Raw genomic sequence first — 25,646 nt, 5'->3', positions numbered from 1 at the left:
TGCCCTGGTTCCTAATATCAGTATAGGAGCTATTTATTAAGCTCTCACTACCATGCTCTTTAATCCCTACCCAGCTCAAGGAGCTACACACTCTATGCCTATTTGTCAGGTGAGTAAACTGAGGAAGAAAGTCGATTGAGTCCCAGACTAGAAAATCGGGCAGTTACCCTTCTCAGTCCACTTTCTCACAGAGTATGCTTTTAGAAGCTTCCACTGAATAGAGCTGTGCTTGCATCTCTCGTTATCTGTACAAAGTCAGAAGAGCTATCTGGAAAAGAGAGTTTATAGATTTGTAGGCTTTTTGGGTAAGTATGCGTAGTGGGGAGAATGCTTTTCTCTGAGGAATTGCTTGAGACTGGAGCATGCACCTCTGCAGCCTGAGATCCAGCAGCACCATTGAGAAAAGAATTGCTGGTGACTGTCTCTGCCTTCATAACCTGATTAAGAATAGCAGAAGTGAGTCCTCTTGATGGCCAGGCCACCCCCTCTCCCCGTGTCCAGTGCAGCCAATGTATTAGCCATTGCTGATCTTACTTGCTGTTCTTATGCCTGTTATGCTATGGTGGCCTTTGGCTTCCCTTGCTTGGTTGTGATCAGCTCATGTCTGACTCAGTGAGCATGATGTGGTCCCTAGTGTATACCATTTGCCTTTGGGACCAGGAAGAAGCATATTCCCCTGAGATAAGTGACCTTTACAGTCCATGAAGCCAGCCCTCCACTCTCCTGTATCAAGAGTGAGCTTCATGATGTAAGTCTTGGCCCTTATGCAGCTTTGTTGCAGGAAGGTTGTGTGAAGTGATGATTCAGACCTCACAGCTCTCTGGATTTTAACCCCCTCTGTATCCTTTGTTGTTCATTTAACAGAGCTCTTTTATGACCAAGGAAAACTAGTGAATGACGACAGCTGACTTTGATTCTACATACTGATCTTTACTAGCTTTTGTGGCCTTGGGTAGTTTATGTAACCTCCCCAGGCCCTGGTTTCCACCTCAGGAGAATTGGAGAATATTTGATAAATACCCTGCATGCAGCCTGGCTCAGAGCAGGTGTTCAGTGTGGAGGCACTGCCATGAATGTCACAAAATGCAAAGGCAATCCTAAGAGATGGAAGGTTGGGATTTGTTTTGTTCCAGAAGCAAATGGTATTCCCCTCTGGACTTCTTCATGCTCTTCCCATGCAGACCAAGGAAAACAGTGTAATAGTGTTTGCTATAAGGAAATATAGCTCTTTGTTCCCTTCAGCAGACAAAAGAAGCTCATTATCATATCAAGTAGCGACTGTTGCTATTGAAATGGTTTATTTGTGTGTGTTTTTTCTGTTTTCTTTCCTAGGGATTTATTTGTGGCTTTTCAGTAGCAACAGGTGCAGCCGCCAGACTAGTGTCAGGATATGACAGCTATGGAAATATCTGTGGGCAGAGAAATGCGAAGCTGGAAGCAATACCAAACAGTGGCCTGGACCACACTCACCGGAAGTGAGTAGACCGTTGCATGATGGAGGGAGGGGAGTACAGGAAGGCATGCTTTCTTTCCACCCTAAAAAGCTGTGGAATAGTTTATAAACTTATAAAAGAGGTTTTGTTGTTGTCTTGATGTGGTATTTGCTCTCTCCTGTTTTCATTTAACAAATACATTCTCCAGGGAACAAAATTAATACTTTGTTAATGGACCACCTTGAAGTTTTAGTGGATAAAGAAAGCCCTGATTTGGAAGGGTCCCTCTAGTGCTCTGTCTTCCCATTAGCTTTTAGGTTATGTTCTACCCCTTAACCCAGAAAGTAAGGTAATATTTTCCTTGTTAAGGTTGTACTTCATGGGAGACGGCTTAGATGACAGTGGATATCCAAGCCTTAAAGTTTCAGAGTAATACTTTGTGATTGCATCATTTATGAGTATATAAGCCTTTCCAGTTTCAGAAAAGCTGTATCTTCTTTGATAGACTGTAAAATTTGCTTTGGGTTCTCACTGTTCATCTTTAGGATTTCCTGAAACTCCTGACTTTAATTGTCCTTTTTCTTCAAGAGCTATTATTTCATTTCTAATTTCAACGAGGACCATGTAGTTCATCCAGTAAACACATTGTACGTATGATTGCTGTATGGTCTTTTTTCATTCTTCAGACTGTGAGCGAATATACCATCAAACTTCATTATGTTATTTCAAGTCGAACCAGGTCTTCAGAATTAATAAAATTATTTGCAAGATAACAAGGCTAATTAGTCTAATATACTTTATAGAAAAAGTCAGATCAGAACATTTTGAGGTTGTAGCAGGCAACTGCCATGAAGACAATTTGTAACAACTTATTGTATGAATCTATTGGCTGAATCTTGACCCCTCTGTATAAAGTGAACTTGATGATTTCACAAACTTGAAGAACTTTGAATAGTTATCCTTTCTTAGACAAGTTCTCCCTCTAATGATAAAGAAGTCAAGTAAAGTTTTAAGAAACAACGATTAATGTATGTGTAGCGTCTCACAGTTGACAAGCATTTACCACTCTGTGATGCATGAGTAACAAAGGCTTCGACAGGCTCAGGCAACTGCCTAGGCTGAGTGACTGTGAGCATCTTTCCTGACATGCACTGGCATCCTGCATCCTTTGAGAGGAGTGGGGACAGAGTCTTGGCAGTTGCGAAAACGGGTTTATTTCTCCTTTTTTTTTTATAATTGCCTCATGTATAATTAATACACATTTCAGACTTTGGGTCAGTTTTTGTACTGAGAGTACCTCTATCTTTTTCTTTGTGGACTTTTTATTTTCAAATAATTTTGAACATGTAGAAGTTGAAAAGCATCAATAGCACCTGTGTCATAAGATGCCCTTAAAGTCCCCAATACTGTTAAATGGACCAAGTATATGATACTCTCAGCTGGGGGCATAGGAAGGAGAGGGTCTCTTACTTCAGCCCACTGTCCTCATGTTTCCCTTCATGACTTGCCTGTGATTCTGAACACGAATGTGCCCTAAGACATGCAGGTCCCACTCTCTACATTTAACCCTGTGTGTTCATCAGCTTGGGCAGGGTAGAGGCGGGGCAGATTCCAAACCTTTTGAGCTTTTTATATACACATTGGCCTCTGGTAAATAAAAAGCATATATTATTCTGAGAAGACTCATTTTCTGTGACTATTTTGCACAGTCAAAAGCCATTCGTGTTTAACTATAGGGAAAATGGGTTTCCAAGTAATTTTTTAACTCATATGCACATATTTAATATGTATTTTTGTGTCTATTTTTTTTTTGAGACAGGATCTACTTGTGTAGCCCTGACTGGTCTGAAACTCTATGCAGACCAGCCTGGGCTTGAAATCACAGAGATACACCTGCCTTATCCTCCCCGGTGCTGGGATTTGAAGGCCTGTGTCATCATGCCCACTTAGGTATTTTTAACCCCCGCTTCATCTCTTCTTCACCTTTTCAGTGTAACCCAGCCAAACATTTCCGTCTCTAAGTGGTAATGATTTTCACGGCTGGTAGAATCTTAGATATCCATTTTCAGGTAAGTCTGCCTATTTGAACTGTGACAAGCAGGCAGCATTCTTTGTATTAGCTTTATTTCACTCCTCTTCCTGCCACATGCATTGGGTGCCCTTGTCTGTAGCCATTTTCCACAGTTAACATGGCACTCTCATCCCTGGGCTATAGGCTGACACTCGATTGCTTTCTCCTAACTTTCATCTCAAGGCCGTTCCACAGTTCCTGGTCCTCATTTGGTGATCATATCTATCTGTTGAGTCATGTGACAACAAAACCTCTAATATTCTTTCACGAATGTTGTCTCTTCTGTTACGAAATTCTTTTCCTTCCCATTTTCCATGTAGCTAAATTCTCCTCATCCTTCGTCTCTCTCAGCAGAAAGGTCACTATCCAGAGAAGATGTCTTGGGCTTCACAAGTTAAAATGTGAGACTGACATTCTACCTACCAAATGAAAAAGCACCTATCGCAATTTTAAATAACCATTTGAAAGCACAGTCTCCTTGTGGCCTGTAATATAAATAATTCCACGTGTTTCTTGACACTTTGTCTTTCCGGTATGCTGTGAAAGCCATAGGCCTGCTCTTTCCAGCGTTGGATCCTTAGTTCTAGCCCGGTGTCAGGAATGAAGTAGGCAGTCCATGTAACACTTGCTGAATGAGTGTATGAGTTCACTCTAAGGAGTGAATTACTGAGTGTGAGGGTCTGAATATTTCTGGATTATTAATGCATATTGCTGAATGACTTTCCATAAAGACAGTTGCATTTACATTCCCACCAACAGTGTCTGAGATTGCTTTATCTTTGTTAGTATTATTAGGTTTTATTCCTTACTAATTTGATAAATCATAGAATAGTGCTTTATAGCTTTAATTTGCATGCCTTTGGTTATTAATGTGGGTAAAGCCCCTCCCCCACCCGTTAGCCTCTCGTGAAGACTACTGTGCTTAGCATATCTATTCTTGGTCTTCTTATCTGTAATCAGCTCTATCTTTTATGCTGTGATAGGATTAAGTTCTTGAAAATAGGGCTTTTATTTAGCCATTTTCCTCTTCAAGAGCCTTTGCTTTCCTGCTGTGGTCTATAGTATCAAAGATGAGCCCACTCAGCCCCTGACCTTGCAGGCCTTTTGAGATCTGGACCCATTTCACCTACCCAGGCCTCTCCCACTGTTCCTCAGTGTGATGTTATTACTGTCTCTGGCATTTGATTGATTCTACTTTTGTGCTGTTCCTTCTGCTCATCTGCTTCTCTGAACCTTTGAAACCCTCACACCAGGTCTCCCAGCTGACCTTTTTCTGAAGTGTTTCAGAATAACCCTGTCCCTTAGTAAGCCTCCCTTTGCCGTGGTTGCCTGAACCTTCCTGTCTCATACTTGTTATCCTGTTGCCTTCAGTTTGCTCTCTGATTACATTGTGTTTCTCATGTGCATTAATTATTGGTTGCTAGGTAACTGTAGTATTGCAAACTTAGTGACTTAAAGTAAGACACATTTGTCTCGTCAGTGTCTGTCTGTCCAGAAGTCCAGGTGTAGAGGTGGGGGTGGGACTTTACTCCGTCAGAACAGCAGAGAGCATCTAGAGAATCTCCTCGGACAGTGGCGGTTACACCCCTGTGCAGTACAGTAGGAAGGAATGTCACAGAAGAAAGCTGCTCGCCATGTGGAAATGACTCCTGTATTTGCTGTCACCGTGGAAGTCCTGGACTTCATCCTTGTCATATTTGTACTGGTGAGGCACAAATTTCAGCTCTCACTCAAACTCACGGAAGAAAAAATTACATAAGGACCCGAACAAAAAAATCAGGGGTAAGGGAGGCCTCTTGGACTTTCTCATGCACCACCACGCCCTGTCTTCCCGGAAGCAACATTTTTTGTAGCGCTCAGATCTGAGTACTCCTGTTCCTAGATAGGGGTTTATTTACTTGTAATTATCACAGGAGGAAAGCCAGGCGAGAGGCGGGAGAAGGGGTCAGCTCTGTCTCATTTTAACTAAATGTTTAAGTTGCCACGATGACTATAAGAATGTTCTTACTAGAAGCTGGGCAGTAGTGGTGCATGCCTTTAATCCCAGCACTCGGGAGGCAGAGACAGACTGATCTCTGTGAGTTCGATGCCAGCGTGGTCTACAAGAGCTAGTTCCAGGACAAGCTCCAAAGCTACAGAGAAACCCTGTCTTGAAAAAAAAAAAAGAATGTTCTTACTAGAAAAGAAAAGTCCTATTGACCCTTCTAATTGTATGTTTTTTTTTTCCTCCCAGCAACACTTTGCATCTGAGTGATGTGTTTGTTGTTGTAACAAGGTTTTACAGGGAACTACCCCCTCGGTGTTTATACAGTATAGGAAAGCCTCAACTTCAGATGTAATTAAATTTATTTCTGAGTTGATTGCTTGAGAAATGTAACACTTTTCTGCTTAGAAGCAAAATCTGAGAAGGTCTAAGTCTGGGTCAACTCAGATACACTCATTTGTTACAGAGCCAGAGAGTTCTAAAATATGTAAGATCATTTATCTAACAACAGCCTGCCAAACATGCTTGAATGGAGAGTGACTTACCTTGTAGCTGAGCTTTGGTGATGATGCTACCCATCATGGGTTGGGCTTAGAGCCCAACTTTTGATTGTAGGGAGTGGGTGGTGAACTGATTGGCAGCTCCAAAAATAAATCTCTTCTGCCACTCTTAATTTGGCCCATATTTTTTGAATCTATAATGTGTAAGCATCAGAATGTATGTGAAAGTTATTGCTATCATTAGTATTATAAAGAGAAGGGTTTATTAGTCTCACAGGCTGCTCTGTTGTGGCCAGATGGTCAATGTCATCGCATGATGGTGGGATAGGTGCTGGGAACAGTGACATCTGAAGACAGGAGTGTTGGTGTGGGCGTCCCTTCTCATGGGTGTCAGTGTGGGCGGAGCAGAGATGCATCAGTTAGTGTCCAGATATCTGAATTAGTTCAGGGAAGTGTGCTGAGGCTAGGAGTCTCGCTTTGTTGGCCTCTGAGAGGAGACTTGAGGTAGTGGGAAGGGCTTGGTGTTTCCACAACAAATATTCTCACTTCCTGGGTGCTCAGAGGAGAGGGTATGACAAGGGGGCGGCATTCTTAGGGCAGGGAGGAAGGGCATGTTCTTAGTTGTTCTGAATGAGGTAGTCTGTTGTGAGAACCTTGCCCTCCTTCCTGTACACACGATCTTGCTAAGTGTCAACTTTCTTTATTACACTGAGGTTTCCCCAGTGTCTTACTTACCAGTATTGATTTCTTTTATAGGTTCTGAAGATGTGCTTTCCCACCAATCTAATTTTCTGATTTTTTGCATAATCCTCTAGGAAATGGGGTGAAAACCACCAGAATGTAGTGAATTTAGCTAGCAGGTTGCCACATCTGTGCTAGAAGGGACCTTGAGATCATTGAGCTCCTGTATTATTTAGGACCTGGCATCTAAGACATCTGAGTGACTTATGGAGACATGTAAAAATACTCCTTTATATCCCCATGGAACTGATTCAGTAAGTAAACACTTGCAAATACCCAAATCAATTCCTGCTTGCATCCCTCTTAGAAATGGCCTAGTATTTGCTTATAACCTATGCATGTCCTTCCGTGGACTTAACCGTCTCTAAATTATTTATAATACCCAATACTGAGTTAAGAGCTGTTATGCCATATTGTTTAGAGAATATTAAGAAAAACAATTCTGAATATGACAATAAAGGTGAATTTTTCCCCTAATTTATTATTATTATTTTATTATTTATTTATTGGCTGTGTTTAGTTAAACAGACAGGTGCTGAGGCCACGGCTCTGGGCGCCAACTCCAGTAGCAGGCCAGTCTAAGCTCGCCCTGTCTGTGTCCTGCCCCATCTTTTCTGCGTGCACTGCCTCCTGTGAGCTGTGCAGTGTTTTTGGGTTTGCACCTTTTCCATTCCGGAGATTCCTGTCCATATTTAAACTGAAAACAGCTGTTAGGGAACATGGAGGGAAGTAGGTTCCCTAAAATCATGACCACAGAGTCCTTGAAAGAGACCAAAATCTCTAAGGTTTTAAAGAATTTGAAAGCTATTGCAAATTTCTTTTTCTATGAGGAATATAAACTGTGATGGTGAACTACATAATTTTCATTTTACAGTTAGATTTTTGTTTTATGAGTTATATGTTTTTCATATTTATAGAAACATACCTACCGTATAGTTCTTAAGTAAGATAAGTATTTCATGAGTAGTGGTCTTATTTTGGAGAAGTGTTGAGTTTTTTCAGGACACTAATGGCCAGTGTCCTAAAGGTTAGCTGCTCCATCTCATCTACCCCACATCTCTGGTCAGTGCCTAAGCTTGTGCAAAGGCGCATGTGGGGAGTTAGTAGTCACTGTACTGCTGAGCAGGATGGATTCATTCTTTAAATGATTGCCAGTCTTTCTAGCCCCATACCTGGTCATATAGCCTTCTGTTTTCCAGACAGTGGTTTTCTTTAGTAAGGCAATGTTTTGGTTGCCGTTTTTGTTTTGTTTCTCAGACAAAACCTGCCTAGGCGAGCTGACCTCATACAGTGCTTCTGCCTCAGCCCCTCGATTTCTGGAATTACAGTTGTGTGCTGTTTTGCCTGATGTAATTTAATAACTCTTTAAGAAATATTAAAAAGGGTTTTCAAATCTTGTTGGCTGAAAATCTTTGGCTCTGTTTGAAAAAGAAATAAAGATGCAGGTAAAATTTGCTAAAATGATTGTTTTGAGGCTTCTGTGGCTAAGCGCAGCTCTTGGTGCCGGGACCAGACTCTCTTCTTACTGCTGTGTGCTCAAGGGTGATCATTCACCTTTCTTGAAAATTCTGGCTGGGCAGTATTGGCACACGCCTTTCATCCCAACACTGGGAGACAGAGGCAGGTGGGTCTCTGTGAGTTCCAGACCAGCCATAGCTATGTAGAGAGAGCCTATCACTATTACCCCGCCACCCCCTCAAAAAAGTATACTTTTTTGCTTTGGGGCTGGAGAGATGGCTCAGTGGCTAAGCACACTGACTGCTTTCCCAGAGGCTCTGAGTTCAATTCCCAGTGTCCACATGACTGCTCACAACCATCTATACTTGTAGTCTTGTGGGATCCAGTTCCCTCTTCTGATGTGCACAGACTAAATAATAAATCATTAACAACAATTAAAAAAGAATTGAAGTTATTTTATCTGATCCTTAGCATACATTTATCGAAAATCAGTTGTGAGTTCCAGGCCGCTTCTCGTGGTAATGAAATAGAAAGTAGGCTAGGGGAAAGTAAAGTTGGCTTAAGCTCAGCTTTTCACTGTACACTCTTTTTCTTGGTCATTTTCTTTGGGTTAGAGTGTAAATCTGATGGTCTACTGATTGTAAGCAGTGGGGTTCTACAGAAGGCAGTCTGAGTCTTTGCTGGTTCTCTATTCCAGGTTTCCCTAAGGCTAGAATCAAGGCATTGGCAGCGCTACAATGCTTTCTCATTAATCTGGGCAGTGAGTCATCTTCACACCTTACCTTAGTGCCAGTTCCTGTGGCTTTAGGACTGAGGTTCTGTTTCCTTCATTGAAAGGAGTCCTTTTCAGTGCCTACCATCAACCCAAGTATTCTTTACCTGTGTGTGACTCAGGAGGTATCATCACTGGGTCAAGGTCCTCCATGATGAGTCTTCCCTCGGGGCAGCTTCTTAGTTCTAGTGAAAGAGCCTTAACCTGAAGAATAAGGTAGGTTCAGTCAGATGTAGAACCCCAATTTAGTAGGTAGAGGTTCAGGTTAAGGCTTACCATCTTAGCCTTAGAGGTTGGGCTTCTTGCAGGCCAGGCTATGCAGGGTGAAGATTTGTACCTGAAAAGGAACTTCCAGCTGTCCCATGGAATCGAAGCAGAAAGATGAGATGTAGTACTTTTCTCCATTGTACTGCAGCTTGAGTTTTCCAGTGCTCTTCAGAGCAGCCAGCAGCTCACCTGCTTGTTTCCACGGTTCGTTTAAATAGGTGGATATATTCATGTTCTTTGATATGTTCTTAGTGATATGTTCTCAGTCTTCAGCATTTTTGCTTAGCTTTGAAAGAAATCCCCAACCCCAGTCTCCCATCAAATACTTTCAGGTGTCAACCTTAGCTTGCTAGCTTCTGGTTTAGCATAAAATGAGAAAGAATACCCTAAATAGAGACCTCAAATGAACCTGCATTTGTTGGCTTCCTATCCCACAAGCATCATCCGCGTTCAGGAATGGGAACACAAGATCAAACCGAAACTTGCTGTATCGTTTAGTGCATTTTTTTCCAGGCTTGATTTCACTCACAGAAAACGTTAGAAATTGTAAAATCTAAATTTTCAAATGGCAAGTTTATGGAGGCATAGTTGCAAAAATAATTTTTGTTATATTTTGAGATCTCATTTCTTTTTAGCTTTAACTTAATTTTTTTTTAAAAAAGTAATTTCTAGTGGGATTCTGTCCGTAGCATACTTGCTGTGCCTAATACCGCTCGCAGTCTGCAGAGGACATCAGTTGTGTGCGTCATCTCTAGGGAATGCAGGACATGGCAGTCGAGTAGGGAAGTGAATTAGATCACACGAGTGCAGCTCAGCAAGCAGGGCGATTGGTTTCCTTCAATGCAGGACTAGTGTACACACTTGCCATCCCTAAGTTAGGCAGCTGCTGCACATGCTTGAGCCACAGGTTTTCAGTGGGAGCTGATTCCGTGTTAACCTGGAACTATAAACATTTTTAAAAAGCTTCTCAGAGACCTTTGTAACATACTTGGGATAATCATTAACCACGTCAGCTAGGACGCTGTTTTGTACCTGTCCATGGGTGTGAACGAATCAGGGTCTGCATTGAGAGCACCTGGGGGTGCTAACAGGCATGCAGTTTCCCCATGGCCACCTTTACTTCCGATGCCAGCTGAAGTTCAGAGCTCAGTAATTACCCTTGGGCTCAAGTATTTGCCAGAAGAACCCCCAAAAGTCACTGAAAACTTTTGTAGTCATTCTTCCGGTGTATTCCGCATAAAGAATGTGGCTTAGCCCAACAAAAGGAGCACATTGTTCCTATCCATGGAAAGAGTTAAGCAAGGCAGAATGGAGCACAGAATAGCATGTGTCAAGTGTGGAGCGCAGGCATCTAGGAAGCTCACCTGAAGCCTGGCGCATTTCATTGTGTCTTTATTGTGTAGATGACTTAGTCTTTAGCTCTCTGCCTCACAGGTCAAATGGATACCATGTGATCCCAGACTCCTAGTTTACACAATGATACTGGTCTTTCTAGAATAATCCGCCCCTAATCTGTCCCTACAATGTCTTCCATCACTGTAAATCATGTTGTAAGTCTCTTATGTCGTGACCCAAAGCCCAGTTAAACAAAGACACTCCTTAGTTGCAGAGAGAAACTCCCAGAAATCAAGAGCAAGGTTTAGCTCTCTCTGAATAAAGTTAAATTCTTAACTGCATACTGGTGGTCTAGATTAAGTGGGATATTGCGAATGGGCATTTTCAAGAAGGAATTTTAAATATTTTATATTATGGCTTATTAAGACAAATTACATATCCACTTAGAATTTTGGTGAATATATACAATTAAGCACTGTCTACAGTAATCCTTGTTCCCCTTTATAGTCAGCACTTCCTCCATCCTGGGAACCCAGGCAGACACTGATCTGCTTTTTGTCTATAGTTTTACCTTTTAGGATTTTTATACACACAAACATGTGATATGTAGTGTTTTAGGTTTTTGAAATACATGCACCACCACCATACCTGGATTGTTTTTTGATTCTTTTTTTTTAAACATAACATAAAAATGTTATTAACATAATATTCATTTTTATAAATATGCCAGTAGTTAATTTCTTTTAAAATTGCTGAGTAATATTTCATTGTGTGACTGTATTACATCTTACTTATTCAGCTTTTTTTTTTAATTAAAAATTATTTTCTTAACCTTCACAAGACACGCTGGCCTGCAAACTCGTGGACATGATTTTGTAAGGACGTGCATTTCAGTATTCTTGGGTGGATTCTAGGATTTGGATGTTCTCCCATCCAAAGTGGTTGCACCATTTGCATCTCTGTTAGGAAAAGTGGGAGGGTTCTAATTGGTCTCTGTCCTCGTGGCATTTTGTGTTGTCTATTTTTAGCTATTCTGGTGGGTGTATAATGGTGCCTCATTGTCTTATGGTCGCAATTCACGTTTCACTTTTCAGTCTTTTTACTTGTTCTTTATTTCATATTCCAAAATGACCAACAACACTTTTAAAGTGTGATAGTCTGTTCATCTATCTTTTGTGATGTACTTACACCTTTCACATTTTTTAATGAGCACTGGTGTTTGGCCTGCCTGAATGTCCTTGTGAGGGTGTCTTTGTCTGAAACTGAGGTTACAGACAGATGTGAGCTGCCATGTGGGTGCTGGGAATTGAACCCAGGTCCTGGAAGACTAGCCAGTGCTCTTAACCACTGAGCCATCTCTCCAGCCCCCTTTCACCTTTTTTTTTTTTTTAAAAAAAAACAATTTGGTTTTTATAAAGGAATTTCAAGAATGATTTATAATTTTAATACAAGGCCTTTATGATCTAGACAGCAAACCTTTGTTGTGTATATGTTTTGGTGATATCTTTGGTAGACTATGTTTTACCCATTTGTTTTCTTGGGAAGATTTTTTATTTGTGTGTGTGAGGAGATCAGAAGAGTGTGTTGAAGTCCTTGCAGCTGGAGTTACAGGCAGTTGTGAGTCACAAGGTGTAGGTGCTTGGATCCTCTGTAGGAGTGGCAAGTGTTCTTCACCACTGAGTCATCTCTTTCCAGTGCTGTCTTTGTTTTCTCCATGGCGTGTGTGTGTGTGTGTGTGTGTGTGTGTGTGTGTGTGTGTGTGTGTGTGTGTGTGTTTAGACTAGAGGTCAGTCTTATTTATTTATTTATTTATTTATTTATTTATTTATTTATTTATTTATTTATTTATTCAGTTTTTTGAGACATGGTTTCTCTGTAGCTTTGGAACCTGTCTTGGAACTAGCTCTAAACCAGGTTGGCCTTGAACTCACAGAGATGTGCCTGCCTTTGCCTCCCGAATGCTGGGATTAAAGGGGTGCACCACCACCAACCGGTTTAGGGGTCAGTGTTAACTGTTGGTTCTCATGAGCCCTCCAGCTTTTTAATATATGATGTTTTGCTAGGACCGTTAAACTGGGGTGACCCATGAGTACCAGAGATCCTGCTGTCTCCTCGCAGTGTTCTGAGCTGTTTGCATGGTTCTGTGAACTTATCTCAGATCTTCAGGCTTAGGTGGCGAGTCCTTTCCCTGCTGAGCCATCTCCACAGCTCTCCTACTAGTAACCTGGGGAGGAAAGCTTTCAGTTTTGATGATCTTTTCATGGCTTGTGCAATTTTCTGTTCTAAGAATTTATTTCTTTGCCCCAAAGTCACAAAGATTTTTTTTTTCTGTGCTTTATTTAAGGGCTTTTTGTTGTTGTTGTTCTTATTTCTGTGGTGGTTTTTGTTTGTTGGTTGGTTGGTTTTGTTTTTTATTTTGTTTCATTCTATTTTTATTTATTTATAGAGATTTTTTGAGACAGGGTTTCTCTCTGTAGCCTTGGCTGACCCAGAACTGGCACTGGCTCTGTAGACCAGCCTGGGGAGATCTGCCTGCTTCTGTCTCCCTAATACTAGGATTAAAGGTGTGTGCCACCACTGCCCAGCTGTGTGAGTCATTTTCAACAATATAGATCCTGTGAAGAACTAGTCAGGCTTGATGCCCTGCCCTAAAGAAAGATGCACTACGTCCCTGTGGCGTTTATCAGACTCATCTTCCCCACTGAATGACCTTGACACTTTCTGTTGACAATTCTTTTTAAATTTGAGGTCATAAAAGGAGACTGGTAGGGGCAGCTATCAAGGTTATGCAGAGATAGTAATAATTTGCCTCCAGCAAACAAGGATGCTGTCTTTGCATACCATTGTTTTACATAGCTAGTTACAGCAAATCATAAAAGAGATAAATGGAATGTGTGTCTGCCATTAGCGAGAGCTAATGCTGTTTGCCAGCGACAAGGGGCTGCAACATGGGCTGCTGAGGAGACAGAAAAAAACATGCCGCAAACGAGACGCTTAAATTGCAGGTTACAAAACGTATGCCTACATGAATTCAGCCGTTTATTTTATTATTATGCTGAAAACATAATGAAAAAGATAATACTTTTGTTTTTCCAGTCTATCTTTTTGTACCTGCACATACACATGCATATTTATAAATTACCAAGTGCGGAGAATTAGAATATTTTAATAGAAGGAAAGTAGAGCAATAATAAAAATAAGATCTCTTCCTAGTGGGTAGTCTCAGTGCAGTAACTACAACAATACAACCAATGTAAATTTATAGACTTAATACTGTACCAGTTAAGACCCAACAGGATAGTGAATTAATCATGGTTGTTATAAATCATAAAATAAAAAGCAGATAACATTTTTCTCTACTTGGGAATGCTTTTGAAAATTATTCTTGTTTCCACCAAGGAAAGGACAGGTCTTTTATGAGTATCAACAAACATAGCATATCAAGTTGCAATAAGACTATGTACTTCCCCATGTATTAAGGCTGAGCAAGGCAACCCAGTATGAGGAGTAAGGTCCCAAAAGCCAGGATAAGAGTTGAGAATAGCCCCTGCATAGACTAAGCTATACAACTATAAAATATACGCAGAGGGCCTAGGTCAGTTCTATGCAGGCTCCCTGGTTGTCGGTTCAGTCTCTGTGAGCCCCTATGAACCCAGCTTAGTTGAAGAGGAGGAGATTAGAGGTTGGGGAACAAGGGGTGTCAGGGAGGAACTGGGAGGAGAGGAGGTGGGAGAAACAGAGGCTGGGATGTGAAATTAAAAAAAAAACCTCATAGCGTAGAATTCGTTGATTAAAATACTATAAACATGGAGTTTACTATGAGGCAGCAACTCCACTTCTAGATCTGAATGATATGTACCCATCAAAGGTGATAACACTTGCCCTGCTTTGTGCAAGTTCATGGGAGGCATGCCCCTTTCTGAATGGAGCTGGTGGAGGAGTGGATTGGGAGCAGGTAGATGGGAGTCAGGTAGGGAATGGGAGGAGAGGAGGGAGGGAGGGAAAACGGTGGTCGGTATGTAATATAAATGAAAAAATACTAATTTAATAGAAGAAAAAAAGATTCTTGTTTACAAAATAATTTCAGAGGATTAAAAGGTACATGTATATTGTAAGACAGTGGTCTGTTCATGAGAGGGAGCGATTGAGCCACACAGTGGATGTGTCTAAGAAGTTAGACCGGATGTCTAGGCTCAGGGTAGTTACTGAAGTTGAATACCAAATGAGCTATGAACTTTCAGGCTTTGAAACAGAAAGAGAAACTTGTGGGTTTTATCAGAGTTTAGGAACCCAAAAGCCACAAGGCAAACACTCTTAAATTACCTAAATAGACTGGGATGTAAGACCATAGTGGACACTTGGTACTTTGAACTCTATACACTGGGGTTTTGTGTGATTCTAGCTGAGATATGGAATATAGATAGAGGAGACTATGATACTAGGGTTATTTTTTCATGTGTATGTGTTTTTCTTTTGCGTGTATGTGTACATGGAAGTCCAAGGTTTATGTTGGGAGTCTTCTTCCAGCTTATTCTTTGAGACAGCTTTTTAGTTGAACCCAGACTCAACTATATAGTGAGTCTTTAGTCACTATATGTACCTAGTGTACTCTGGGAATTCCCTATTTCTGCTTTCCAAGGGTGGAATTACAGATAGCCCAGCATGCGCGCCAGGCATTTACATGGGTTCTGGGGATCTGCACACTGAACTCTGCTCCTCTTGCTTCTGCAGCAAGACTTTAACTACCAAGTCATCTCCCCAGCCTGTTTTCAAGCAAGGCCAGATACCTGTTGACAGGTAAAAGAAGAGTCAGGAGAGCACATAAGATTTGCCAGTCTCCTGACTGTTATTTTGTATTTTTTAGATTTATTTTATGCATATAAATGTTTTGCTTGCATGTATGTCTGTTGAAAACATGTGTGTCTGGTATTCCCAGAAGTCAGACTAAGGTTTCAGATCTCCTGGAACTGGAGTTAAAAAATGATTGTGAACTGGCATGGAGATTCTGTCAATTGAACCCAGGTCTTCAGCAAGAACAAGTGTTCTTAACCTCTGAGCCATCTCTCCAGCTCTGACTTTTAAATGTTGGCACTTGGTGAGGTGGAGGTGTGGCTCAGTAGTGGAACACTTTCCTAGTGGGTCCAAGGTTCCAAGTTCATCTGCACCCACAAAACAATAAACTGTTGGAAACTGATGTGCTGGGCAGACAAGACACGAGGCTGAGGATTTCTCATTAAGATTATATATATGTGGTTGCTATTGTTATATTCTTTCTAGGGAAACAAAGGGAGGCAGTTCGATGTTCGAGACTAAATCGTGTTCCAAGGTATAAGAACTGTTTAAGTCTAGGTACATATAGTCATAAAAACAGAATAGAAGTAATAGAACTCAAGAAGTAGCAAGCAGCATTTAACAAAAACATAAAAATAAAAGTACTGGGTTGGATAGTAATATGAAGGATGCTATATTAGACCTGTTTAATCTGATATCATACAAGCTAAATTCCAGATGAATTAAATATCTTGACGTGAGTATTGTACATCATTGAAGAGGGGATAATTTGTACATTGTTGAAGCAATAAAGAAATTAAGTAGTATCAAGGTTGACATGTTTGATTCTCTAATAAAAAGATAAAAGCAATATAAAGGAAACAGCATTTTCAGTTTTTATATGATGAGCTGAATTGTTCATGCTGTTGAGGATATCTTTCAAGGTAGATTCATTGGAGAGGCAATTGAGGAAGAGTTTGCACGGTAGGAAGTAGCAACAGTGGTATTTGACTCAAAGGGCTTTGTTGGTAGTATGGACTTGCAGTGGTGTTTCGGAGAATAAATGTGACAGCAACATATGAGCGTTAGCACAGTACCTAGAACTGTAAATGCCACTTGCCATTGGTGATCTTAACCATCCTCATCTTTCACAGGGAGTTTGGAAGTTGCCAGCGCTTCTGTTTTTAATCGCATGGGAAGGCATGACTGCTGTAGCCCATGCTCTCTGTTTGTTGCTTACGAAGCTCTTTGCCATAGCTCCATTGATTCTCACTTTATCCCTAGGGAGTATTTACGTTTTTCCTCAGTGGAGCCTTTCAGGACTACTCTTCCATAGTTTCAGACTCACAGCTTGGTCTTTGTCATCACCTGTAATTACTCTGTCTATAAAATCAACCCAATAAGTCGAGAACCCCTTATTCTGGCCATAAGCTTGTCTTTCCAGTGTGCATGTGCTATGTTTTGTTATTACTTCATCTATGCTTCAGCTCCTATGATCTTTTGCTCCTAGTCAGTCTCCTGAATGATCTTTTGTCCTCTTTCACCCTTATTATTTAACTTCTTTCTTGTAATATTTTTTTTTCTTAGTGTTGTGACAGTATCTACTGCCTGGGTCTGCTTCATCGTTCTGTCTTTGGTACAAATGGATAAAAATCTGTTATGGGCAAGGGAGTCAAGGGGACCTTTCCCCAAAGGAACTGCAAGACATGCACAAATAGGCTTGTGAAAGACGTTGAGCACCGTTAACTAGCAGTGAAATACAAAACAGTGCCAGAGAGTACCTCTTCCTTACCCACTGTAAGAATGATAATCTAAAATGAGTCCATTGTATGGATAGGTCACAATTTGCTTGTTCAGTCATCAGTTGATGGTCATTTTAAAATGTGGATGAGGGTTTGGAGAAATTGGAGACCCATATTTTGCAATAGGAGTTTAAAAGGCACAGCTGCCAGTGTAAATACTATTTTTTCAAAATGCCAAACACGGTTACTGTATGACCTTGCATGTCTACTTCTCAAAACCTCCCAAAAGAAGTATACACACATATACACAGAGAGACATACATATGAATGTTGATAGCAGTATGGTTGATAATAACTCCCAAAGGAAGAAAGCAGTACAGATTTGCATCAACTGATGAATGAATACTAAAACTGTGGTATGTCTATACAATGGAATATTATTGGCCATAATAGGAGTGAGGATTGAAACATACACTGTAGCGTGCTGAACTTAAAACTCATGCTAAGAAGGGGTAGGGAATACAGAGAATTGAGCAATGACTGCTAATAGATTTGGGGGTTCTTTAGGGATGAGCATATTTTAGAATTAGGTTTTCATGATTAAACAATTCAGTAATATATACTTAAAAGCATTGAATTGGCTGGACACAGTGGTACATGTAGTGACCCTTGGACCTCTCTAAAGTCACAGCACCAAAAAAGCTTAGGTATCAGAGAGGATCCCTTGAACCTTGGGATTTGAGACCAGCCAGAGCAACTAAGTAAGACCCTGTCTTAAATGGAAATGAAGCTTTATGGCATGTTAATTATGTCTCAATAGTTTTTAAATCAAGAAAAAACAAAATGTTTTGCTTTTGCCTCATGCTATAAGATATTTTTTGATGTGATGGTCTAAAAGTTGAATTTGAGAATATTTTTTGCTGGTATTGATAGTGAACTTGACTTTTGTAGTGTTCTAGTTACCTTTGCTAAGTAGAAAACTTGTTTTTTGGTAGCTCTCAGGAAATGTTTTTCTAAACTGCTTTCAGTTTTGCGCAAGATATAGTCATTGGCTCTTGGATTTATTCCAGTGTTTATCCTCCCTCCCTTTAAAAAAATTTTTTCTTAATTTACTTGTGTGTGTGTGTGTGTGTGACCTGCATTGCTGGTGGAGATCAGAAGAGGCCATCAGATCCCTTGAAACTAGAGTTAAGGATCTTTGTGAACACTGTGTGGATGCTGGGCACTGAGCCCAGGTTCTCTGAAGCACATAAGGGCTGAACCATCTCTGCAGCACATTTTCTCCCTCTATGGTCCCTGTGTAAGGAGGAGGCACGTGCTCTAGCTACTTAGAAGAATTGATCTTTTGTCTCTGGCTTATCCATTTGCACGGCTTTGTTTGTAATGTAAATATATTAGGGACACCAAACTGGGGCTTTCTAAAGGTGGGCCTGGTGTTTATCCTTCTGTGCTCTCTGTGTCTTCCTGAGTACCCACCTCTTTTGCCTGTGTGTTTCAAGACTGTCTTGCAGGTTTACAGTCTCCATCCCCCACCTTTGTGAGTTCTGGGATTATTGACGCTGACCGCAGTGCCCAGCACTCACAGTTTTTTGTTTGTTTTTTGAACAGGTTTACAAACCTCGTGGTGCAGACATCCTGATCAGAATGGATGCTCCTCCTCTCTCCCTTTTCACACCATCACACTCTCTTACTTGTTCCTGAGTACTTTTGAAGTTCTGCCCTAGTCAAAGCTGGCGTTTCTCCACATAAATCCTTTAGCCTCCTTCCCACCTGTCTAAGTCGTCTATTGTTCTTTTTACACATTACAGCAAGCGACCGTCCTGAAGCTTCCCAGCTTTAGGATGAACTCCAAACTGCCCCGCCTCTTTGATCTCTTTAAGGCCCACAGTCTAGCTGCAGTGCCCCTCTGAGCCCCTGTATCTTCCATGGCAGTCCATATCAGCCATGCCTACCTTTTCCCGTTCTCCCCTCTGTGGCTGAACCTGCTCTGCTCCCACCCATTCCCCTCCACACTTGACTGACTTTCATTCCTTCCTAGTTCCTTTAGTTCTCTGTTCTCTAGATACCTCCAACTCCACTCAAGAGACCTGTTTGATCCTTCCTGTTCTTGCCTTACAACCCTTTTGGTCCTCTGTACCATGAATGCTGGGAAGGGAGACTTTGTAATCTTTTTTGTTGGTGGTTTGGTTTGGTTTTTGGTTTCTGATATAGGATCTTACTATATAGCCCTGTCTGGCTTTGAATTCTGTAGATAGCCTAGGCTGGCCTTGAATTTGAAGCTTGCTGCCTCAGCCTCCCAAGTAGATTATAGGCATGAATCTGAGCCACATACCTACCTGGCTAGTGTTGGCATACTTAATTCTCTTAACCCTGTATCTGGGAGAGGAGCTGTTTACAATTTTTATGTTGAATAACTGAGAGTGTTTCAGCCTGAAATATGTTCTTGCCTACTTCCTTCCCACCTCATCCCTACCTGAAAAATTCACACAATTGCTATCTATGTAGTGATTCAATAACTTTTGGTGCTCCCTCCTCATTCCAGGCATTATTTAAGCACTAATGATACAGAAATGGATTAAATAGTCAACCAGCTCCGCTCTCCTAGAGTTGGTTTCCAGTGGTAGACAGATAATGAAGCAGATAAATGACTGGATATACAAGGCTTGAGTGGAAGTGTTGGAGCAAATAAAGCTTGCTTTTTGTTTTGTTTTGGGTAGGTGTGGGGGACATGGTCTCATGACCCAGTTCAGGTTGACCTCAGATTAGCCTTTTCCTGCCTCCACCTTTTGTCTCTGGATGCTGGCACTAACCCACTTGTGACAGCAGTGCATGGTCACCTGGTCTCCACTTAAAGCTCCATCTTCCTAATGCTGTCCCAGTGACAGATTTCACTTTGTGTTTTATTGTTTAGTGGTTTTGGCCTGAGGGGGATTGGACTTTCACATACACACTAAGCAGGTGCTATAGCATGGAGCTACCACACCTTTGGACATGGAATTTGAGGGACAGATAATGTACTTATACTGCACTATAGCAGTTTAAGTGCTTAAGGGGCAGAAGGTGACTTTTGTAAACATCGTACAACCTTCTAGGTCACTATCTGCAGTTCATCACTGTTGTGGACCTGTCTCTCTGAAGTCCTTTGTTCCAGAATGTTTTAGTTAATTGTGTGTTGTAGTTAGCAGGGTTATCTTAGTTTGGGTGTGCTGCTCCTATGGTTCTCTGGGCTGTAGAAGATGACCTTCCTTGGGACACGTGGTTCCTAGCCTGGTGAGACATCCGGACTTGCCTTGCTGTGGTCCTTCCTCCTTCCACATAGGAAATAAGAGGTCTCTGGGCAGAGCTCTGCTGTGGGTGGAGTCTAGATTCTCAAGCTCTCTGCAGCCTGTACTTAGCATTAGCGGGAGGGAGGCCTGCATTGCTGTTGTGTTTTTCCTTTTGGTGATTCAGTAAGGGCAACAGTCTGTAGAAAGGGGCTATAAATTATAAATTGATTCCAGGTAATAATTGGGCAAATGATCAGACTCCATTTTTATTCCCCTCTGGGGAAGACATGTGTCAGGAATCACTAAAGCAGAAGGCATCCGAGGGGCTTCTCTGCCAGTTTCCCAGCTCTAAGAGCTGCAATGCTTGATTAGAGAGGAGAGAAGCCAAATTCGGCAGGAGGCGGCCAGCAGACCTGGTATCTGCTTGCCACCTCTTGCTCCAAAAAGCCTTGCCGCAGAGTTGCCATGGCAGCAGGAGGCAATTTAATGGCAAGGGCTCATCTCTGGAGCCACACTGCTGTGCCCCAGCCTCTCCCTCAACTTGATCGCTGGTTACACCAGGGCCTTTCTGTGAGGTGGCCATGTGACCACACACTGCCTTATGGAACAGAGTGTCAGATCTCCTGGATTCTAAGGACAGCTACCTCTGCCCCCACTTCTTGGCACGTAGCTCTTTGATGTTCCACCCCATAGTCAGCCCTATCCGATTATTTGCAGTTCCTTAAATATGCTCTTTCATGCTTGTGTGCTTTTAGGCATGTGGTTTCCTCTGCCTGGAGTGTTCCTTTCCCCATCTGTCTGGAAAATTCCTACTCGGTTTCAAAATGTGGCTTAGATTCCTCCTCCCCCTCCCTAATGCTTTCCCTCACCCCCTTTCTTCCACGCAGAACTATACAGTTTCTACTGCCATTTCAACCTCACATACATCATGCGGCTTCTAAATGACTAGTTGTATTTCTGTCTCTTTTTCTGTAGCCTCTAAGTTATTTGCATTCAAAATTTGTGCTTTGTGGGTTTTGTATTGAGAAGGCCTTTCCTGGGAGTAAATACTTAGCAGTGTTTGAGGGATAATGGGATGCTCCTCTGTGAATTAAGTCCTGCTGAATGCTTATCCTTTGAGTGCTGTCCCCCCACAAAATGAACTGCTGCATCTTGAGCAGACGGGGCTCCTTCTGCTACAGACCTGCTCTAAGCAGCCAGTCATTGGTGTGTCGCTGACCTCCCTCTCCAGTTGAGATTGTGTCAGACTTTCAGTTCATGTGACCTCCAGTTGTCACCCGTCTTGTAGATCCCTCCCTTAGCTGTTGAATTATGGGTAGTGAGGGCTCATCCTCAGATGCTTTGTGCCATGCAGTAACTTCTTAGTAAATCGCATTTTCTTTACCTTCTCCTGTCTTTGGTAAAGGTAGTAAAAGCAAGATAGAGGTTTAAGCTACCTTTAAACCTTCTGTGGCATCTTATAATTCATCCTTTTGCTCTGAGCAGAGCTTTTAGTCACCTCCTTCCTGTGGCTCTTCACAGTGATTAGTAGTGCTCCCTCTTTGACCTTTGCCTCGTTCTCACGCTGGATGCATGTGTCCTCCTGTGTACTGTGCAGAGAGACCACTGTATTTTTATATTCTTCCCTTTCTCTCCTTTTGGACATAGCTTGCTGCTGCATTTTCAGACTTGTAAGTTAAAGTGGATTTATTTAGTATCTTCCTCAAATAACCCCAGAAGCTAGCTGGACTGGAGTATTATACCCCTCCTTTACCAGCCTCTTTGGCACTTCCTTTGCAGTACAGCCAGGACACTTTGTGGTTTGTTTCCTTTCTCCCTTGCCCTTTTTTGTTTTGAGCCTAGCCTTTAATGACTGAGCTATCTCTCCAGCCCCCATCACGCTCTGAACTTCAAAGCTTACCTAGGTAGTTTGCAATTCCCTTTGCAGATGTTCTTTCTGGACCACTTGAGCATGCTGTGTGCCTACCTGCAAGTGTCCAGGCTGTTCAGTTTCTGGAGTATTCTCATTGTTTCTCATCCTTCCTCCATTCCCAATGCGGGTATTTAATCCATCTAGGTCCTCTAAAGGAGGTGAAACTTCAACAAAGCTGTTTCTGAGTTATTAATAGATTTGAGCTTCTACAGCATTCCTGTGCTGGGGAGAATGGAATTAGGATAGGCTTTGAGACAGGCAGTGTTTTGTAGCCTCTTATTCTGTGTCTCTTGATTGAAAGACACTCTCTGTTTGTCAGTTAACTGCAAATGAGTCCCCTTATCATGGAAAGCATTCCAGTGTGCAATGCAGATCTTTGCAGCTCTGGATTGTACTGAATTCTGCAGGTACCTCTTTTCTTCCTCCTATGAGTACATACATATAATAAAGTTTAATAAATCAGTCACAGTAAGAAGTTGATAATAACCATGAAATAGAGCAATCATACCAATAACTATAATCACAATTATTCAAAACTTAATATAAATTTTTAATACTGAAAAAGCATGGGATAAAACCGGACTCTCTGAACATGGTGAACAATGAGGGCTGATGAGAAGCCAAGGACAATTGCACGGGTTTTTTGGTTTTGTTTTGTTTTGGATTTGGTTTTGGTTTTTCTTATTTATTTATTTATTTATTTATTTATTTATTTATTTATTTATTTATTTATTTAAGATTTCTGTCTCTTCCCCGCCACCGCCTCCCATTTCCCCCCCTCCCCCAATCAAGTCCCCCTCCCTTGTCAGCCCAAAGAGCAATCAGGGTTCCCTGCCCTGTGGGAAGTCCAAGGACCACCCATCTCCATCCAGGTCTAGTAAGGTGAGCATCCAAACTGCCTAGGCTCCCACAAAGGCAGTACGTGGCCTGGGGTTTTGATCCTACTTCATGTTCTGGCTTTGTGGGAGCCTAGCCAGTTTGGATGTTCACCTTCCTAGACATGGACATAGTGGGGAGGACCTTGGACTTTCCACAGGGCAGGGAACCCTGACTGCTCTTTGGACTGGAGAGAGAGGGGGAGATGTGTGGGGGAAAGGGGAGAAGGGTGGGAGGAAGGGGAGGGAAAATGGGAGGTTGGGAGGAGGCGGAAACTTTTTTTCTTTTTCTCAATAAAAAATTAGAAAAAACCAACTTAATATATTGTTTATTTCTGAAAATTCCCTTTTCCTATTTCCTCACTTTGGTTGGTCATAGGTGTCTAACACCACACAGAATGAGACACTGCAGTCCTGCCTGCTGCTGCTAGCCTTATCTGTAAATGGAGGGATAGCTTATTTCACTGTCAGAGGGAGAGAAAGCCTCCGTCATCCAAAAGGCAACACCACAGTTAGAACCTAGGGCCTGTCAGTCGCCTTTCAGTGTTAGTATGTGTGAATTAGATCTAATAATTAGAATTCTTAGGTTGGAACTCGGGAAGGTTTATATACTAAGCATGTATATTAGCATACATTTCTGAAGATGCCATTTAAAATTATGTTTGGTTCTATGGGTTATGAGTTTTCTGAAATCATATACTTGGGCTATAATCAATGATATTAATTTGATAGTGGCTGGTAGACATAGAATTCCACTTGCCTTCTTAACCCATTTTATTTTACTTGACCTGTTCCAGGGGGCTGCTTAGTTCTTACCAAGACTTTTGACCCAGTGGTATCTATGCAGGCTTTTCTCTCCTGGAAACTAAGTATTAGTGTTGCTCTGCACCCCTCTCAGAACGAGTGGAGTCGAATGGCTTACCCTCACGTGCAGCCTTTGTAAAAGTCTGGGCGACACTGCTAAGAGCTGTCACACACACGCTGTCTGTTCAGCATGTGCCATCGATGGCCTTAAAGTAGACTGTGGAGTATATGGTGTGCAGTTGTAAAAATAAGGAAACTGAGGCTAAGAAGGAAAAATGTTTCCCTTACATTAGGCCACAGAACTATTAAAGGGAGGCCTAGAAGCAGAGGATGGGAAGGACCTAGAATCTCAGCTGCTTGAGAGGCCAGAGTAGGAGAGCGTGGTTTTAAGATGCAATGCCTTCTCGGAAAAAAAGAACCAGAGCACAGGCTCAGGTTGGTGTAAGCAAGGCACAGTACGAGATGGCTACCCATTCACAAGGACAAACTACTGAGGTGTTTCAGCCAGGGCAGTTTTAGCATTTAGCATTGTCCTAGGAAGCAGGCCAACCAGACCAAATTCTGTTCTCAGGAGGTTGTCCTTGATCTGGCCCAGTAGCCTCTGGTTTTCTTTCCTGGTCTGTAAACCTGCTTTCTGCTGTCATGTGATTTCTCTGGATGCTTCTCAAGGCATTGTTTATCATTAAGAACTATGTATTCGGTTACTCTCCCCCACCCGCATTCCACCGCCCTCACAGGAACACAGCACACTATTGTGTGGAGCGCATGTGTCCATACCCAGAGCTTTCTAGAGTGTCTGGCACATGAGCATTCAATAAGCATGGGCTCCATTCATGGTTGCTATCATAGATTCTTCTTGTTATTGGTGGTAATGGCGATACTAGTTGATACATCCCTCTTCCAGGACCGGAGGGTCCCCTGCCCAGAATCTGGCTTCATGCAGTTTTTTTGTCTGGGGTCCTAGGAACAGACACCCTGAGTCAGATGCATGGACCAGATGGAGGGAAACAGTGAGAGGTTGCTTGTTTCTGCCAAGGGTTCCCAGAAACTGTTTTCTCCGTGCCTGCCTGTACTAACTACCTCCTTGTTTTTGGCCATGGAAGCAGTCCATAAACCCTACTTCCAAATCACATCTGGCTTCTTTGCGTTCCTTTTCTCTTTTGGGAACATTAACCACTTTAGAGTCTCTGAGAGTGTGTTGATTTGTACTGTGCTTATCCTTCCCTTCCTGCTGGGTTCCTGGATGGTCTCCTGGCTGCCCTGTGCTGCACAGTTATTACTCCATCTGTGAAGGCTCCTCTGGAGCCTTTTGCACCTTTTTTATGGTATTCTTTTCTAGTACCTGTTTCATGTGTGCATTGGCTTTGTTCTTTTTGCTTTTTAATTTTGTGCTTAATCCTGTTTCTTCAGCTGATTACAGCCAAAGGCTGAGAAAAGCAATTACCTAATTATTACATTTAGTTGTAATGTAGATTTGACTGATTTGTGGGAAAGGCCCTTGACTTGGTAAAAGTCTGCTCTGGACTGTGATGGGGTTGGGGTGGAGGGGGCACGGATGGACAGGATGACAAGACAGAACTGTGCCAGGGCTGGTGTTCTTTAACAACCTCGTGCTCAGTAAGGCACTCCTTGTTATGCTCCATCCCTTGGTCTGCAACAACACACTCTCTTATTCTTGTTGGAGGATGTTTAGGCATCCCCTTTTTTGGGATAGGT

At 42.0% G+C, this 25,646-nt stretch overlaps 1 protein-coding gene across 3 annotated transcripts in view; it reads left to right on the top strand.

Annotated features, from left to right (window-relative positions):
• The window catches only part of Slc44a1 (solute carrier family 44 member 1), a 153,952-nt gene that overhangs the window by 48,604 nt on the left and 79,702 nt on the right, over positions 1-25,646 (top strand). For all 3 annotated transcript variants that reach the window (XM_075967209.1, XM_075967208.1, XM_075967210.1), the window contains exon 3: positions 1,333-1,475. In XM_075967209.1, coding sequence (XP_075823324.1) covers positions 1,333-1,475 — 143 coding nt within the window. The remainder of the gene's footprint in view (positions 1-1,332; positions 1,476-25,646) is intronic.

The sequence above is a fragment of the Microtus pennsylvanicus genome, chromosome 3 (genome assembly GCF_037038515.1).
Source record: "Microtus pennsylvanicus isolate mMicPen1 chromosome 3, mMicPen1.hap1, whole genome shotgun sequence".
Classification (NCBI taxonomy): Eukaryota; Metazoa; Chordata; class Mammalia; order Rodentia; family Cricetidae; genus Microtus; species Microtus pennsylvanicus.
The sequence above is the reverse complement of the archived record's forward strand: the minus strand, read 5'-3'. Positions and strand labels throughout refer to the sequence as shown.